The sequence below is a fragment of the Trachinotus anak genome, unplaced genomic scaffold, assembly GCF_046630095.1.
Source record: "Trachinotus anak isolate AG129_WGS33_773 ecotype Australia unplaced genomic scaffold, CSIRO_AGI_Tana_v1 ptg000032l, whole genome shotgun sequence".
NCBI classification, from domain to species: domain Eukaryota; kingdom Metazoa; phylum Chordata; class Actinopteri; order Carangiformes; family Carangidae; genus Trachinotus; species Trachinotus anak.
In genome coordinates, this window is record NW_027273883.1 from 25,729,884 (window position 1) to 25,749,664 (window position 19,781).

At 40.5% G+C, this 19,781-nt stretch overlaps 2 protein-coding genes across 2 annotated transcripts; one reads left to right on the forward strand and one right to left on the reverse strand.

Annotated features, from left to right (window-relative positions):
- Window positions 1–2,721: 2,721 nt before the first annotated feature.
- LOC139612945 (uncharacterized) lies at window positions 2,722–4,970 on the reverse strand. Its single transcript, XM_071469117.1, has 5 exons — window positions 4,833–4,970; window positions 4,408–4,713; window positions 4,168–4,316; window positions 3,746–3,887; window positions 2,722–3,526 (listed from the first exon to the last, which is right to left on the reverse strand). The coding sequence occupies exons 1-5, from the start codon at window positions 4,968–4,970 to the stop codon at window positions 3,203–3,205; spliced, it is 1,059 nt and encodes a 352-aa protein (XP_071325218.1). The 3' UTR covers window positions 2,722–3,202.
- A 1,686-nt stretch (window positions 4,971–6,656) lies between these two features.
- LOC139612946 (piggyBac transposable element-derived protein 3-like) lies at window positions 6,657–7,757 on the forward strand. Its single transcript, XM_071469118.1, has one exon. It carries the CDS (start codon window positions 6,657–6,659, stop codon window positions 7,755–7,757), a length of 1,101 nt encoding a protein of 366 aa, XP_071325219.1.
- Window positions 7,758–19,781: the final 12,024 nt, after the last annotated feature.

Consider the following 19,781-nt stretch of genomic DNA (forward strand, 5'->3'; position numbering starts at 1 on the left):
GTGGTATCTGTGATTTCACAAGGAACATGAATCCCCTTTAACTCTCCAGAATTTTGCTGTGTTTTAGGGTTAGGCAAATGCGTCCTACCATTCTTCTCATTTTCTCTTCACGAACAGCCACAGAATCGTCTGATGTTCTGATTTATGATTAGAGCTGTCACAATACACACAGGTCTGAGGGACAATACTTGCTGTGTGCAATGCAGCTGCTGAGGACACATTCCATTTTTTAAGTGTTTTCACAAGGGGGAACTCGCTTATCAAATTATCTATTATTTGATGGAAGGTCCCCATATGTGTTAACTGGTCTGGTAAGCTGAAGTGCGTTTTGGACTTTATTTTGCAGGAAATGGTTGAGACCACCTTCCATTCACCGCTGCAGAGATGTCTGAGAGCTTAAATTTCTGACTATTTTCACAGAGGTAAAGTTCAGTAATTTGTACATTCAGTATGGGCGCTGAGTACATTTTTTTTTTTTTTTTTTTTGTTTGTTTCCAAAGGCCCTTACCCTTCTAAAGCAATTCTTCTTCTGCATCAGAAATGTCATCAGTCATCGTAAATCCCATTACAGCTCTTGCCTGAAGTTAAAGTTGCTCACTCACCCGCACACTCGTGCTTGCTGAATGAGTCTTCTACTTCCATATGAGAATGGTCCTGTTATTCCTGAGTGTTTGCAATCTCTATCTCCAGATGGTTTATCAACCCTTCATTCTAAAGGCCTTTGTTTGAGTCCATAAAAGGAAAAGCATTGAACAAGTGCACATCCCAGATAGCAAAATGAAACTTCTGGCTCAGCATACACTTCAGTTGTCTGGTCCATATACTTTCACATCTGGGTGGTTTTCAGGTGTTGGCTGAAGAGTTTCTCTGTGTGTACCAGAATTGGTCCAGATGTGGAAGTAGCATTGGACCATCATGCTATATATGGGCCAGACCTGGGCCGTGGTACTGGAGTGTAAACTGGGCCAGAAAATACACAAGCATGTGGCACGGGTATAGACCAGGTTTATCGTGCTATCTGGGACAGATGTATTATGGCACGTGTTATAATACATCCATACAAATGTGTCCTACAAGTTACAAGTTTAACTTTGCGTGGACTCCCTCTTTGTCACATTCATTGAGCCAGTTTGTGACAAATGGGGTTTATGGAAATGGAGTTTAAGTGCTTTTTAGCAGTGTGGATTAAAGTGCATTTGGTACTTAATGTTGTAGTTAAAATATTTGGGAGTATATGTTTAGATGAGTTACTTTTAGTTTTGTGCTGTTGGTTTTGGAGGATGTTGGAAGGGAGCAGCATTTGTCCCTTACAGAGTTTGCAAATTTGAGAGATGATGTGTATGTTTTGTTTGAGTAAAGCTACACTTTATTTTGTAGAGCTAAGTTTCCCCTTTGTAGGCTGAAGTGGTTGATTTCAATAGGAGACCAACTAGTTTGTTGATTTCACTTTAGTGTGGCGGAGAACGTGGGTAAAGACACTGACTTGGGAACATTTCCCTGGTTTCTAGGGGGTTGGCAGTTTCTGGTTGCCTTTTAGTGCTGGTGGAATCAGCGCATAAGTACCCACCACCAGTATCTGTCCGAAGACTAGGGTTGAGCCTGATTAGATAGAAAATGAACTTAGTTAGAGAGGGGGGAGCTTGGGCTCAGCTGTAGCTGTGACTTCACCAGTGCACCTGTTCTTGTACTTGAATAGTTTTTTGTCAATGGGTTTGTAATCTTAAAGATCCTGTAAAGCAAATTCACAGATTTGTTTATAAAATCAGCATATATGTAGGAGAACTATTCCTGAAAGTGTGTGAGTCATGTGAAACTTGTGTGGTACTGAATTGTGCAGTTATACATTAAACTGTGTTTCATCGTTTTTGCGTTGAGAATTTTTTTTGGGTGGGGCCTACTTGTGATGCACTTGGACCCCCACTTAGCATACCCTGCCCCTAAAGCTGTAATGGTATAAAAGTCTGGAGTGAACCAGCATCAGTGGTTCTCCCACTCAGTGTTATTGCTGGTTAGCTGAGCCTTGCCTCCCAAAATGTGTCTTTCCTAGAGGCTGCAGTACCAACAGTGTGGTGTTATTAGTAATTAGAGAATAATGTAATTGATAATCAGTTATTCACTCATGATGTTTCCCTTCTTTTCATGACCAGAAGGATGGTTCCACTTCTGGTAAACCTGCTATTAAAAGCTGATACACTCTTTTCCCACCGCCAGTCGAGTTTGTCTGTTCAGACTCAGGACACACACCTGCAGGGAACGATGTCACCTCTGCACTAAGAGCACACACACACACACACACACACACACACACACACACACACACACACACACACACACACACACACACACACACACAGAAGCAGTGGAGGAAGAGTGAGCTGCTAGCCGCCCTGCAAACTGGTGAAAGTCTGTCAAAGTGTCGGAGCCTCCGTATGAGATGTTTTGATCTGTGATTGTGTGTTTTTAAAACTTTCAGAGCTGCAGCTCACTTTTTCACCCCCACGGTCAGTACACAGCAAAATCGCCAGTGTTAAAATGAACTCTGAGTGTTCATTTTAACACTTTTAAAGTGTGTATATGTGTCCACTCTTTTAAGTGTTAAATTAACACTTTTGAAAGTGTAAAACTTTTTACACTCTAACAGTGTTAATTAAACACTGTGTGGTGTGGAAAATTAACACTGGTTAACACTTTGTGGTGTTAAAAGTACTCTACACTGGTGTCAGTGTTAGAAAATCCACACTATTAGTGTTGATTTATTTTGACACCTGTAAGTGTTACAATAAAATCAACACTGATAGTGTTGATTTATAGTTGTGTTAAACCAGTTAGTGTTAAAACATAGTAGCATTAATGGGTGTAAAATTAACCTACCCCAAATATCTATAAATTACAAAAAATAGAAAACAACTTGCACAAAAATACTTTATATTGATATGGCAGGTACACAACAAATAAACAGACTGCAAAATTGCTGATGACATCTGAATCAACACAATGTCCATGTGGTCGAGATAAGTGCCACTTGTAACCAGAATATGTGCAAAAAACAAATGAACATCCAGGCTCTCCACAGTTCAAACGCAAAGACCTTCCTGGGTACAAACCATGCTGAAACTTCAAATGTCGGAGTAGCACTGAACAACTTCTGTGGTGTACCTTGCAAATGTAATGAGAACATTTTCAGTCAAAGATGTGGTGTTCTTCAAATAGCACTGTAAAGAATTCTTGCTCTGATTTCTTTGACCCGAGGACTCTCCCTCACACTGCCAACATCGATGCCATACATGCTGGTCTGAATGAATGTGTAGAAGTTGAACAATGGCTCATCATAGGACAGAGAAAATGCAAAATGTGACTTGAAGAGTTCATCAAAGGCAGCCACTCCAGTTTGCGTCATACAGGGGATCACCTTTTGGTCCAGGACGATGTAGTGATTCTGGATGCTGTTCTTTCTTTCTCCAACACACAACAGAAAGGGCTGAGCAGGACCAGTTTCCTTGAGGAAGGTTTCCATGCTTCTCCCCACCTGAGAGAGAGAGAGAGAGAGAGAGAGAGAGAGAGAGGCCGATAGAAAAGGGGCAAATTAATCATATGGAATAAAACTTGGTGCTGAATGCCAGCACTGCACTAAAAACCTGCATCATGTTAGGCCCACTTGCCATTTTACAAACGAGTAGTAACCCTTGGAAACCCTATATTGGTTCATGCCTAAAGTTAAATATTTAATGCAATTCTAAGAAGATACCTTCATGAACTTCTTCAGGCGGTCCGCAGCATCTGACGTGCTAACTTTGGAGGACTTCCTGCCCCTGGATGTCGGAGGCAACAGGTGGTATGGTATGAAAATTAAATTCCAGAGAAATGGCAATTTCTTGAGGTAGGCAAGCCTTCAAATTGAATATGTAGTCAGAACATTGTTAACTTATATATTGAGTTTCAAGCCTCTGGAAGTTGATTTTCATATGATACTGAAATAAATGGAAACCAGCAGCTGCCTATAAGCTAGAAATTATAAAGTGTGACTTGGGAAATGGTTAGCAGTAATATTAAGTATAAATGATTTGTAACACTCGTATAGTCAACTGACATCACAGGAAATGTGGGGAATACAGTGAAAAAGCATGTGAAATGTGCTGTCTCAAATTTAAACTTACCATCATCATCAGTCAGCTGAGGGGCAGAAGCTCATCCACCTGCGCACTTTGAGGTAGCTTTTGGCACTCTGTGATGATCCTTGGTTTGAAGAATGTCGGCCATTTTGCAAGGAATTTACCAGACACTTCCTCACCAAAGAGCATTGTGAAGTCTTGGTCAATCTTTAACACAAAACATAACATTGAAAAAAAACAATACATTAGAAAACAAAATGAAGAACTGAGAAGTTGTCAACAATTCAGTTGGTGTTACCAAGCCTGATGTATACAGGAATCTTGGAAAAAGGTCTAGGACAGTGGAGGCTGTGGCTGGGTCTTGAATCACCTTCTGTCTGTACTGAAATGTTGCCTTCATATTGTCTTTGACAAGTTTCATGTCAGCTGAGTGCCTTATTACAGACATTGCTTCCTTGCATTCATCACCTGACAACTGCTTGACATGCAAAAGCATGTTGCAAGGAGTCTTAGGGCAATGTTGAAAGGTGGACTTGGATTTCTTGAACTCTTCAGAGTTGCGCTGGACAGTTTTCCACCTCCATGCTAGGTAACTGGAACCACTCTGGTGATCAAAGAAATGTTCCCGTTGATTTAAAAAAAACAAAAGGAAAGAAGAAATTTGTCTATTACCTGAGAAAGCACAGATCCTGTAAAGATCTGCATCTTAATATCAACACTTACATAACCATTCTTTGAGTCCGGGTCCTTCAGGTTTGGGAACAAAGTTGTAATGCCTAGTGCATATGTAATGTGTACATTTACTGGAGGGATCCTTCTGAAACGCATCATGAGTGACATTTGACCCAAAAATGACAACATTTATATAGCCATGCCTAATCAACAGCATTATAATAACAAATTGCAATTACATTTGGAATCAAAATTTTACATGAAGGAATGTAAGTAAAAATTTTCTTGAGGCACACTATACAATACTGTTTGAGTATTGCATAGTGTCCCACCGGTCACAATAGTGACCGTAAAAAAATGTTTAATTTCTAAGGCTATAAAAATGTTACTGAATGATCTATCAATGCATTTCCAGCAGATATTGAAATAATAAAGGGTCTCAATGAAATATGTGCGGTGTCGCATGTTTGCTGTAAATTGTCACATGACCAGAGCTGTTTACTTCCTGTTTGCGCCAAGAGAAGAGGATGACAGCAAGAAAGCTCCCAAAGAAAAGGTTAGTTAAGTATGTTAACATAAAGATAGGACATAGATTTTTGGTACACATCATGCATAAGGTGTCTAGTATCGATATATACATTTGCAATTACTCAACTTTGTTTAATGTGGTCATAGAACTCACAAACATGTCACCGGCAACAATAGTGACCGGTGGGATAACCCATTGTATCTACATGCTAATACACATAGGCTAACCGTTCTTACTTTCTGCTGCTACCTAACTTTCTACCTAATTTTACACACAGACACACACACAGAAACACACGCACGCACGCATGCACGCACACACACACACACACAGACCCAAGGAAGAGTAGCTAGCTAGCTAATTCTGCTGCTACCTAACTTCCTACCTACTGCAACTTTCCACACACACACACACACACACACACACACACACACGAAGACTACCTAGCTAACTAATTCTATCTAACTTTCCACACATGCACACACGCAATTACAGGTAGGCACACACACGCACACCACACACACACACGGACCCCAGGAAGACTAGCTAGCTAACTACCAAACTTTCTGCTGTGTTTTCTTTTAGATTTACTTTGAGTCAAGTTCTTGATTTGTTGGATCAAGATGAGTTCCCAGACAAGGCATGCAGCATTGCAATCATCCCTCAAAATGAAAAAGATGCTGTACTCAGTGATTGTGACAGTGATGGGTCTGACATGGACTATGAGGGGGAAACAGGCCATTTGCCAGCAAGGCTGTTGAATGCATATGCCGAAGTTATGCAAACAGAGCATGATTGGAATGATGGTCTCCCCTTCACCACACCCCCTTCCCCTCCCCAACCTCCTTCCCCCTTCCCCTGTTCCAGCTCCCCCACCTCCCGCCATAACAATGAAGGCCAGCTAGAAGACCCAAGGGCCTCTAAGTGCCAGAGGGGCCAGACAGAAGACCCAAGGGCCTCTAAGTGCCAAAGGGTTCAGCCAAGTCAGCCAGAAGAACCAAGGGCAAAACTGCAAGTGGTCAAAAATAAAGATAGAGTATTTAAGCGATCCAAGAGGCCTTTCACTACTGTTATTCCAGAATACACAGTATACAGACCAAATGCTGCAGAATGTGAAAAACAAAGCTGCCCCAACCCAGTGGATGTTTTCTTACTGATGTATCCACCCACCCTGAGAGAGATCACAGTTGAAATGTCCAACCTGTACTCCACCCAGACCAAGGGAAAGCAACTGAATCTAAGTATGGATGAGCTCCTCAACTTCTATGGGATCCTAATTGCAAGTGGATACAGCTCTGTCCCAAGAAGACACATGTGCAATGCAGAGAAACCGCTTTGATGATATAATGGCCTCAGTTCATGTGGTTGACAACACCAAGATCACTGATGACCCATTTTGGAAGGTTAGACCTATATTCTCTGAGCTCAATCACTCATACAAAATCATGCCATTTCAGGAATGGCTGTCAGTGGATGAGAGCATGATCCCATACTATGGCCGACATGGATGTAAACAATTCATCAAAGGCAAGCCAATTCGCTTTGGTTACAAGGTATGGAGCCTCGCCTCATCCAGTGGATACATGTACCACATTGAGCCATATTCTGGATCGCACACTCTCCTCCCAGAGACAGGGTTGGGTCAGGGACCCAGTGTTATCAGAGGTTTGGCAGAGCAAGCTCAGGTGCCTCAAGGTTGCAAGTTCTTCCATGACAACCTCTTTACCACTCTTTCACTCATGGATGAGATGACAAAAAGAGGATATGGGAGCTCTGGACCCATGAGGCAGAACAGCCTGTTTGATGTCCCATTCACACCACTGAATGCCTTCATGAAGTTACCCAGGGGAACCTCTGAGGTTCTGTGCCAAGGAGAGAAGCTGCTGGTCCGTTGGAAAGACAATAACATTGTCACAGTGGCAACAAACATGGATGAAAGATACACTGAGACCTCTGTCAAGAGGTGGAACAGGCATCGACGTGCCTTTGACAACGTCCAACAACCAAAGTGCATCAGCCGATACAATGAGCACATGGGTGGTGAAGACCTTCACGACCTACAGGTTTCACGATACCATATCTCAATCAGGTCAAAGAAGTGGTGGTGGCCCATCTTTGCATGGTCTATCAACAGTGCTCTTGTAAATGGCCATCTCTTTTATAGAGATGTTATTGGAGGAACCATCGACCTGTTCACCTTCTCACGGATAGTCTCACAGTCTCTTCTGCAAAGGTTTGGAACAAAACCACTGAGCCATGGAAGGAGATCTCTACTGAGTGCTACCGTTGAAGATCAGGCAAGATACGACAAAGCTTCCCACTGGCCAATTAACATGATGCACCCGTTCCAGAGATGTCGCCATTGTGAGAAACACACTACCTATGCATGTGAGAAATGCAAAGTACCACTGCACATTGAGTGCTTCAAGCTGTACCATGGAGTGTAGAAGAAAAACAGGAAAGACAGGAGAATGCAGTCGGACATAGAGTTCACAAGCATGCACACACACACACACACACACACACACACACGGTTGCATACAGTTACAAACAAACAGTACTTTGGAGTCTAGGAAGAAAAGCTGAAAAAAAACATCAAAATGTCCTAAATGTTCCAGGAAAAGATATTATTTTTTAGTCATTCAAGGCATTGCTTTGCTCTTTGTTCTAGAACCTATTTTATTTTGTTGTTCAGTCAGTCAGTGTAGGCCTCTACTTAAAAGCATGTTCAGCCGGCTATCTCTATTCTAAATGTTTACCTTCATGTTCAGTGTGTTCAATGTATACTGCACTAAAAATGAACGTTTTCAAATGAATGTTGCACTAAAGTAAGTTGCACTAAAGTTACAATGTTGAAATACATTGATTGTTGTTTTTTGTCTTAACCTCAATATTCATAACGGTGCTCCCAGTATTCATATTGCTAGCCGATAGTATAAGGCTTATATGTAAAATATTCACACTACAATGAGAGAGCATTTAGAGGCAATGCTGGAACTTTTAAAAGTGACAATAACTAGCCTTTGATATAAGGATTTTACACACACGTCAAATAGACCTTTATTCACTCTGTCCAATGGTTGATACAACACAGTATCCCACCGGTCACAAAATCATGTCTTCATGTTAGATAACATATATTCAGGCTGACAAATCTACTGTAGCTGCAGTCAGCCACCTATTGTGCAAGTTCTCCCACTTAAAAAGATTAGGCCTGTAATTTTCATCATAGGTACACTTCAAATATGAGAGACAAAATGAGGAAAAAAAAAAAAAGAAAATCCAGAAAAATCACATCGTCTGATTTTTAAAGAATTTATTTGCAAATTATGGTGGAAAATAAGTATTTGGTCAATAACAAGAGTTCATCTCAATATTCTGTTATATACCCTTTGTTGGCAATGACGTTTTCTCTAAGTCTTCACAAGGTTTTCACACACTGTTGCTGGTATTTTGGCCCATTCCTCCATGCAGATCTCCTCTAGAGCAGTGATGTTTTGGGGCTGTCGCTGGCCAACATGGACTTTCAACTCCCTCCAAAGATTTTCTATGGGGTTGAGATCTGGAGACTGCCTAGGCCACTCCAGGACCTTGAAATGCTTCTTATGAAGCCACTCCTTCGTTGCCCTGGCGGTGTGTTTGGGATCACTGTCATGCTGAAAGACCCAGCCACGTTTCATCTTCAATGCTGATGGAAGGAGGTTTTCACTCAAAATCTCACGATACATGGCCCCATTCATTCTTTCCTTTACATGGATCAGTTGTCCTGGTCCCTTTGAAGAAAAACAGCCCCAAAGCATGATGTTTCCACCCCCATGCTTCACAGTAGGTATGGTGTTCTTTGGATGCAACTCAGCATTTTTTCCTCCTCCAAACACGACAAGTTGAGTTTCTACCAAAAAGTTCTATTTCGGTTTTATCTGACCATATGACATTCTCCCAATCCTCTTCTGGATCATCCAAATGCTCTCTAGCAAACTTCAGACGGGTCTGGACATGTACTGGCTTAAACAGGGGGACACGTCTGGCACTGCAGGATTTGAGTCCCTGGCGACGTAGTGTGTTACTGATGGTAGCCTTTGTTACTTTGGTCCCAGCTCTCTGCAGGTCATTCAAAAATCCCAGAGCCACACCGGGGGTCAAGTCGCCGTGTTTTTGCTCACCGTGCTTGTGATCATTTCGACGCCACGTGGTGAGATCTTGCGTGGAGCCCCAGATGGAGGGAGATTATCAGTGGTCTTGTGTGTCTTCCATTTTCTAATAATTGCTCCCACAGTTGATTTCTTCACACCAAGCTGCTTACCTATTGCAGATTCAGTCTTCCCAGCCTGGTGCAGGTCTACAGTTTTGTTTCTGGTGTCCTTTGACAGCTCTTTGGTCTTGGCCATAGTGGAGTTTGGAGTGTGACTGTTTGAGGTTGTGGACAGGTGTCTTTTACACTGATAACGAGTTCAAACAGGTGCCATTAATACAGGTAACGAGTGGAGGACAGAGGAGCCTCTTAAAGAAGTTACAGGTCTGTGAAAGCCAGAAATCTTGTTTGTTTGTAGGTGACCAAATACTTTACCGAGGAATTCACCAATTATTTATATATATTCATTAAAAATCCTACAATGTGATTTCCTGGATTCTTTCCCCCCATTCTGTCTCTCATAGTTGAAGTGTACCTATGATGAAAATTACAGGCCTCTCATCTTTTTAAGTGGGAGAACTTGCACAATTGGTGGCTGACTAAATACTTTTTTGCTCCACTGTACATATCTTGCAATGTTGCTGTCAGTGGGTCCTACAATCAGCTGTTTTATCCGAGCTTTGGTAGACTCAAGTATTATTGTTGAGTCTGAACTTGATGATGATCCTTCGGATGCACGTGATGGTGACCACTCTGCTAAAGATGAGACATCTGAAGAAGACTCTTCAGAACTGTTGTCTAAAAATACACACAGCCTTGTGTTATAAAATTCATTTTACAAAATTGATAACAGATACACTAGCTATAAATGATTACACTAAATTAATTCTAAGTGAAATACAAGACTACAATTTCTTACCGTTGCACTCTTCAGTAAAGGCCTTTAAAGACACCTGAGATAACTTCAAAAGTTAATCGAATATGTCTGAATCCACTTCCACTCCTGCGGAATCCTTCAGGATCAAGGAGGGAAAACCAGGCAGACTGAATTTTGCCATCACTAAAACAGAAAAGATAATTTCTCTAACAGTTTTAACATACCATAAATTGAAGATATATACACACACAAACAGTGAGACCCTAAAAGCATGAATAAACATAATACTCAAAGAAAGGTGAACAAAGTACTCTGATTTTGCAGTGCCACGTTTATACTGATGCTGATAAAGGTGATTTAAATACCTGGTTACCTTATCCTCAAGGATCAATAAGTTTATGTCAATAAAATTATATTTTAACATGACATCATCTTTTTGTTTATTATATTCTGTATTGTTAAACTACATCTGTTCAGTAACCAAAACAAACAAATATGGTAATGGTTGTAAAAAGTACAATATTTGCATCTGACTTCTTGTGAAGAAAAAGAATAAATTATCAAATAATGTTTATACTCAATTTAAATACACATAACTCAAAATTTTACTTGAGTAAATTTACCTTCTTGTAAAAATTCTGCGTAATTGTAGACATCCTCGGTCTTTGGGACCCTGACCCATTTCTTTATTCCTCGATACTCCACAGGAACCAGCATTTCACCACCTTCAAAAAGGGAAGAATGGCATACATAATATATAATATCACACATATAAAAACCCGGAGGCAGCTGCAGTGTACCAAGAGTACATGAACGCACAGAATATTGAATAAAAACAGCGTGAATACTGTTTAAATGTAATGTAGTAGACATCTACTTGACAGTAAAAACAGACCGCATTACAACTTCTACAAGTACAATTAAGTCGAATTACTTTAGGTACATGTAACAGACAACTCTGCACCTATGCAGACAGCGTTTCTAACCCGAGCAATGACCGCGAAAAAGAAGCGACCCCACAGTGTCTGGTCTGAAAGAGCCTGAAAACTATAACTAAACCTAAAGTTTATCCATGAACTACAGCCTTCACTATGGAAAAGTTACAGGGAGTTTTTTTCCTTTTTACCCCCGACTGTTTTAATCCAAACACACCTGTTTCCCCTCTCCGCTCCTGTGCTTGCCCTGTCGGCTTCAATGTGCTGGTCGGTTGTAGGCTTCAAAAGTCACCCAACAGTCAATTTATAGAAGCTATGTGAACGGAAAACACACTTATTAATACCATATAAGACTATACTATAAGACTATATATATATATATATATATATATATATAATGCAAATCACATTTAGTGATATTACACATGCTAATATTGTAATAAAACGTGATATTTAACCAAATAAAACTTGCTTCAGACAAGATGGCGACTGCGACTCCCGGAGAATTCTTCATAACCAGAAATGAGGGGTGTGGTCAATTTAACACGCCAGGTGTTAAAGTTCATTAACGACGGAAATCAACACTAACACTTTGATGGATATAATACGCAAAGTGTTAGTTTTACTCAATTAAGTGTTAAAATAACACCGAATGCTGCTGATTTCAACTAACACTGAAAAAATAACACCGGCAACTTTGCTGTGTATAGCCGCGGAGGTTCTGGTGTAATGGCACTGTGCCAGACAGGTGACAGGTGTGTGTCTGTGTCCTCTGAGAGACGTTACAGCAGGAAAAGAGGTGAAAATTAACGGTGTCACCCGGGTTTTGTGTTTACATCAATGCTGATCGGGGCCGATCAGAGCAGGAGCCAATAAATACTTAACCCGGCTGTGAAGGCCGATTAAACCCTTCATGATTGCCAACAAAAGCCCGATGTTAGCAGGTCTTAGCAGGTTTTTTGACCAGTGGAAAATGGACTAAGTTAGCTCCATGTATACCTTATAAGCTAGTTCTCTTACCGATGCTGAAATCGAAATAGATAAGGTCCTGGGCATCGGACAATTTAGAGCAATTTGTAATGTGAAAATATATACAACACGTGTGTGTGTGTGTGTGTGTGTGTACAATCAATATAGCCATTGGACACAGTCATGTTTCCTTTCAGCATAAACTTGTTAGACCGTTCAGCGATGTGGAAGCTCTCCTGACGGTGGGCATGGACATTCAGTGGCTAGTGTGTAAAATCTGTACCCATTATCTGTTTAGGCGTTAACTTGCCTTGGGCTCTGTCATGCCTCAGAATGTCCAGACATAATGGTATAATTTGGTTAGGATGTGGGGAAGCAAGTGAGGATCAAGAATTGCAGTGAGGAAACAGAATGCTTCAGATGTTGTTGCATGTCCTTAGTTTGGTAGTTTGGCCTGGTAGCTTTGTATACATAAGCACTACAGCTCATGCTTTGCTTGTAAGCTTTGTTGTAGCTTGGTTCCCTCTGTTTTGTTCCTTGGGGCAATTTGGTTGGCAAGTGAGCCTTTGATTTTGGACTGATCTTTGGTAGCATACCCTTTGGTGTAGCATTAAGTGGTAATTCCAGTTTTGTGTCTGGTAGCTGGAGTTTTGTGTAGGCAGGGCATTGGGTTTGTTTTGTCTAGCTGCTGGCCATGGTTTGTTGGACACTTGTGACGAGCTTTGGTGCTCATCTTGAGCAACAATTTGATAACATACTTTTACAATTACTTATTTTACATTATACCTTATGGGTGTACTCATAAAATTCCATTGCTATGCACTAGTTGCCATTTCACTTGTTACTTGCAATTTACTCGCCCTGTTCTGCTAGCTGTTTCTCATCCTTAAATTTCTCCTCTGGATCCAAGGTTGCTGGATGGGGGATCAGATCTGGTAAAACTGGATATAGTGGTTAATGTAAACCTCCATATTCATATTGCTTGTTTGGATAATAGCCATTGTAGTGTACCCGGCTCTCCAAGAATGACTTAAACTAAGGGAATTTGAGGTTGTCATTTTTACGACCGTATAGCATTATTTACAACTTGTATTGCTGTATTCAATTTGCATGTTTTTCAGATATCAAGGTGGAATCTTGATCTTAAGAGGGGGGTGAGATGCCCTTCCCACTGCCTTGGAAGTTGTCTTGGCCAACCTTAGTAGACCATGCAGTTCACTTGAAATTTACACTACATTTGGATGGAAACCTAGCAACATAATGAGACAACATGTGACCCCCTACAATGTGTGGCTCATTGATGTGTTTTTGGACAACAATGGAGCTCTATGGCTCAGAGGAATGAGTGGTTCCAGCTTGATATTTCCTCTATAAGTGTCATTAAGAGATGGCAGGGTTTGAAAGAGTACTGGAAAATTGTATTCAAGTAAAAGTACTGTTACTTAAAAGAAATTTGCTTGTGTAAAAATACTTACATAAAAGCACAATCAGTTAAGATGTAATAAATATTACTGCATTAGAAGAGGAGGGGTAAGGAATGTGGTATTTGTGATCATGGTGATCATATGAAGAAACTATTTAATTAAAGAACATCTTTAGCCTGATAGGCATATATGCGTTGGTATTTCAATGCATATCTATGATGTTCCAGGTGAGAACAGCACCTAAAGCAACCGTTAAATTCCAGTCAAGCAATTTGCAGTCTGTGCATCCAACAGATAATTACAAACATGCACTTGGATTTCTACTAACAACATCTAGCTAAACCTAATGCAGTCTGATACATGCAATAAATCTTGCCTTATAATCAGGGGTGCACATAGCTGGTACGCAAGTACGCATATGTGTCGAGAATGAGAAATGCGTAACATCACGTGTGTCGTTACGGCGCCAAAAAAGCTGCTTAATGTCTTTTGTTTTTTTCGACATGGCTTCGTGTAGACAAGATCTCTGATGTCGGTAACCGTCAGGTACGCAAAGGCGCCGTAACGACACACGTGATGTTACGCATTTCTCATTTTCGCTGCGCATACGTACTTGCATACCAGTTATGTGCACCCCTGCTTATAATGCTCAGCTTATTGTCATTTTGGTGGATGTAGTGTGTTGTGCCTTTGACCTGTATTGCATTATACAAAGAGGTGTTTCTGTTACTGAACCTACCTTCATTGCCATGGATAGCAAAAAATAATAAACATAAGGACACCACTGCAGGTGTCCATAGATTTTATGTAGCAAAATTAGGTTACATAAATCAAACTGCTGCCACTGCTTATGGAATTAACAACAGAATAAAGCAGCAGAAAATTAGATGTACAAGCAACATGAAAAACTTTGGTGTGTGTGTGTGTGTGTGTATAACTCATAGCATATCCAAATTGCTACAACAACATCGTAGTCACAAGGCAGCCATGCTTCCAGGAATTACTGTAGATACAATAAAATAAATACATCATTATTCCTTCGGATTTTTAACTTTGATATAATACAAGTAAATGCACAATTCCAATTGGTATTCAAGACTTTCAGGGCTGCACACCTTAAATGTCATACAACTAAAAAGAAAAAAGAAACTTGTTAAAAGGCCCTCTCGTCCGGAAGTTCTCATCTGGCTCGTCTGGTCTGGACCTGTCATTTGGACATGTCTCGGCTCTTTAGGAAGCCAGTAAAATTCCACTAAAGACGTTAATGAGACTGTGGTCAACTTTGTGTGACACCCAAGTTTTACTCGACGCTCCATGTCCTATACCTCCTCTGCTGTCCGCTCGGTCATACAACTGTTCTGGGAGGCTCTGTGAGACTGTAGGAAAATGACAGTAAATTAGCCAGGACACCTTTTGTGTGTGTGTGTGTGTGTGTGTGTGTGACTGTACGAAACACCACTTCAAATCCTCTGAAATCTCCTGTGAGAGGCTGTTCTAGCTGATATTTCTTCCCTCATTCCTCTTTACGCCATATGGCTGACACGTCCAGCTGTGGCAGTTCCATCTGCAGCAGGGTATCTGTGAAGGGAGATTAATCCTCATGTAAACGCTTCCTTTGATGGATGGAGTCAATGATCACCAAAGACCAAAAGGTAGTGCAGAAGATTTCTCAGTGATTCAACATGCAGCCAAATAGTGCAAAATTAGTGTATAAAGGGGTCAGCACATAAAAAAAGTGTTTGGTGTATATGTTTGTCTCTCATTTACATAAATGTGACAGAAAATCCATAAGCACCACGTTTTCCTTTGTTGTCTGACCTACAATACACCTGCCAAATAGTACATAATACAATGACATAGCTGGTACCACTTTTTCCTTTTTATTGTAGTATATCCAACATATCCGGATGTACGCCTTGTAAAATAAAGAGCAAATGCCAGAAAGAGCTCCAAAGAGCCATTGTCAATTTTGCAACGGAATAATTTTGGCTTCTGAAGAAGCAACTCTGCAACACATTGATCACTGTAATATAGAACCATAAGGAAATGTAAAGTGACATGAGAGGAGCACTGAGGATGTTCCTTTAAAGCCGTTGCTGACCTATAACTAATAATTGACCAAACAGTAACATCTGCTCTTAACAGCACCACATTGTGCTCCAAGCTATGTAGTGAGCGCAAGTCAGCAGAGAGATTTTAATGGCATTGAAGATGATAGAGCTTAGACAAAGCTAAAGATTTACTGTACTGAGGCCTGTGGGAAAAAGAGACAATAGAGAGGGTGGAGAGAGAACATCAATAGATGAAATGAGAGAGGATGAAAAACATTGGAGAGAGCAGGCCTCTGCTTTGATAAATCTTATGCGACGCATAGCTTGCCTTGCCATCAGTGTGCCACGTGTGCCTCCTTGCCTACACACCACTGCTGCACAGAGACATCAAAGGCCCAGCACACACCCTGCACTCTCCATGCATATGTGAGATCATGACGAGCCTCCTCCTCCATGTCTGCGGGGCTCCCAGACAGCTGTGGAGGAAAACCAGCCTGGAACATGTGCTGCTGCTGGGGCCCCACCCCACTGCGGCCTCTGCGTTCAAAGGTCAACGGACGTGGTTGGGAAAACTTTGAGGATGTGTAATTTACTGTGTCATTTACCACAGTGTGCTTTATTATTGCTGCAACACAAACAAAACACGAACCATGTTGGCAACAACAACAAGAAACCAACAGCACAGGGAGTTAGATTTTAAGCTCCACTGGGCAACACTGGGCATAAATCACAATGGGGCCACAAAGAGACCTGCACTAATGAGGTACCATAGATTCCCAGAGTTTTCCTAAAATACAGGTTGGTATATATGGACAGTTTTGGGAGTAAAGAGCGTCTACAACCATTTTTGCAGCTCTGTGAGACAGGCACAGCAGCTTTCTCCTTCTATTCTGAAGCCAGCAAGTTACATTTAGCAGGTCGAGTTTACCATTGTCTTTATTAATTCAGCATGTTAGCATGCTAACGTCCTAATCTGCATTAAACTCAATATACAACAGAGGCTATTAATTTTTTAGATATTTGGTCATAAACTTAAGTATCCCAGCAAACACAAAACGTAGTTTCAACGTTGATTTCTGGTTCAAAACAGGTTGATATAAAGTTTAAACGTTTTTCAACCTCTTTTCAACCGTTTAAAAAGCAGTTACAACATCAACGTGTCACAAAACACATATTTGTTTAATTTCAGTTGATAATTATGTCAGTTGTAGCTCATAAAAGAGATTGTATTGTTTAGATTGACGTTTATTAAGAGAATGAGGGAGGCGAAAATACTTACTCTTTAACAAAATTTCATTTCAACACATTTAATGTTTAATAAAATATCATAAATATGGACCTATATGGGCTTTGTGCTGTTAACAGAAAGCTTCGATTGTGGTCAATGATGATATTTCAATTACAGTATGTTGTTTACTGCCGTAACGCACATGCACAAGCACTTGGCTCGAGCAACTGTGACCGGTTAGAGCCTACGGCGAACGAGTGTCACTACTGAACTGCATTTTGGTAAGTGCATGTACTACTGTACAGTATTTCTATGCTCCAACAAGAAATTATGACACCATTTGTTACAGTTTTATGCTGTTCACGATGCGGGTGAGGCCACTCGTTCGGGCATGCTAAATTAGCAGGAAGGTTAGCATGCTAGCTTGTAACATTTGCAGGCTGCGGCCTTGACAAAACTTTCTGCCAGACTACTTTAAGGTGTGTGTTTTTAATGAGAGCTTGCTACTGCATGTAATTTCATAATTGGACTGTCGATGTAGCCTTTTAAATTTAATATTCAGGCCATTTTCAGACCTTAAAGAACAGCTGTGTGTTTACCATATATATGTGTTTTTGAGTTGTCTGACTGAACTGAAGTCTTGTGTGATATTCCTTTATGACAATGCTTTATCAAATTTACAAGCTTCTGACAAACAAAACAATGGCCATGTTCAACATGAAGGGTGGTGGCCAAAAAAACAAAAGGGCCTTCAGGAACACTGCCCTGTACTCTGTGATTAAAGGTAATTTTTGTTTATAATGAAGTTTGCCCATATTACTGAGCATTTCCACAGTGAAATCCTTGCATTTCATAAATTTAATGCTCTTTCCTTAATAATTTAGATGCTGTCATAAGGTTCAATCCAAGCGCCACAGAGGCAGACATTGACAGCTCCATAGGAGACCACCTGAAACAGGCACCGGGGAGAAGTGGTGGTGGTGGTTTCTGAATTATTTATTTCCTTGTATATTTTTTGTTTGTTCCAACATCACACTACATGACATTACACACACACACACACATTTTTTTTTTCATTTTTGTAAGTTGAAAGTTTGAAATAAAAGTGTATTTTGAAAGCTTTATCTGACTTTTTCCTTGGGTAAAGAGGGACACAACATTTAATATACACATTACAATACCCCATTTTTATATTTTAACAGTGCATGACAATTAAAATGTATTTTGAATGCTGCATTAAAAAATGTCATACATAATCGGAACATGACGTTGAAAAGACGTGGTTTAGACGTCGGCATGGTGAACTATTTTACAGTGAGCATTTTTACGTTGAATAGACGTTTTAAAAACGTCTATGTTCAAAAGTGGTTCAAAATTGGTTGAAAAGTGAAAGTTTTTTTACCGGCTATATGTAGACGTTTAATGAACGTTCACATTTAGACCATATTTAACCGTATTTTGCAATACTGGCTTTCAAATGAGAAATTTTGACTAAATATACCAGTTATGATCCACCATAACAATGTCTGCACACTATAAGCAGAAACTTTTCAATACAAAATTTCCTGGTTAAATATAGTTTATATGTGAACGTTGAATAGACGTCTACAAATAGTCGGTAAAAAAACTTTCACTTTTCAACCAATTTTGAACGTCTTTTCAACGGTCAGCATAGACGTTTTTTAATAGTCTTTTCAACCAAAAAATGCTTGCTGGGATTAGACAAATAAAATTATTGACCTGATGGTGGCGCTAGAGGCAAAGTCAGAGGGTCATCAAAGTTATAATAATTCATCGTGAGGGGAACATGAATATCAATTTCTGAACCAAAACTGCCGATCTGTGCCGCTTGATTAAAAGTCACAGAGTCATCAAACTCATTAGAATTCATCCTCTGGGAACATGAATATCAGTCCACTTACATGCCGTAGATATATCACTCAAAACTAAAGAAGCCAACCTCATTGTGAGGACAATGAAAAGTCATGGAATAGCTAAAGGACTCAGGACTCATCCACTGGGGAACATGAATAATTGTACAAGCTTTAATGGCAATCCATCATATAAATGTTAAGGTATTTCAGTCTGAACTAAAGTTGTGAACCAAAAGACTGGTTGTTCTTTGGGCCAACCAGTCCCAAACCAGACCCATCAGTCACAGCATCTGTTGACTGTTTTGTGAATGTCTGTCTGCTTGTTCTCAGTAGAGGAATTTCCAGATTAAGTGAAGTACTAACTCATTAAAAAAGGATCAGAGAAAATGAAATTGCATTCAGTTGCATGGATAAGAACTGTGATTGAAGACTCTTACCCAGTGGCGTGCTGTCAGGGCAGGACAAGCAGTGTTTGCCCAGTAAAGCTAAAACGATCTCTCCTTACTTCTGATCTCAGAACAGCTTTCTGTCCCATTTAGGATCTGATGCCTGTCTGCATTCATCATGTGACTGACTGCCCTCTGGTGGTGGCAGCAGGGTGTTGTTTCTGAAGCTAGCTTGACTTCCAAGTGTTGTTTCTCTCATTTCTGTCATTGTCGTGGGTGTGGCCGTGTCCTGTTGACAAAGTCTGGAGTTTGAAGTGGAGAGGACAGCAGCTTAATGTGGAGGTTTCATCATCGAGGATAATCCTGGATCTTTGACTGGTGATTAGCTACACACAAAATGAGCAAGGTAAACTGTCCGTGACTCAGCTTTTACTGTACTGAGATCAGTTATGATGTCACAGCATCATGCGCAGACATGTGTGGAAACTACACCTGTGCATTAAGCACAAAGAGGCAGCAGCAGGAAGAAAACGAGCAAATTACACTGATTTATCATCTCAGAGAGAGAGCGAGAGAGAGCGGTGAGGCTGGCGAC

Bases quoted from the DNA above. Each gene is read 5' to 3' on its own strand.
- LOC139612946 (XM_071469118.1), top strand. From the start codon at position 6,657: ATGGCCTCAGTTCATGTGGTTGACAACACCAAGATCACTGATGACCCA.
- LOC139612945 (XM_071469117.1), bottom strand. From the start codon at position 4,970: ATGTTGTCATTTTTGGGTCAAATGTCACTCATGATGCGTTTCAGAAGG. The intron at 4,714-4,832 runs GTAAGTGTTGAT...TTTGATCACCAG, and splicing joins CGGACTCAAAGAATGGTTAT to AGTGGTTCCAGTTACCTAGC. The intron at 3,888-4,167 runs ACTGATGATGAT...TTCAATTTGAAG, and splicing joins GAGCTTCTGCCCCTCAGCTG to GCTTGCCTACCTCAAGAAAT.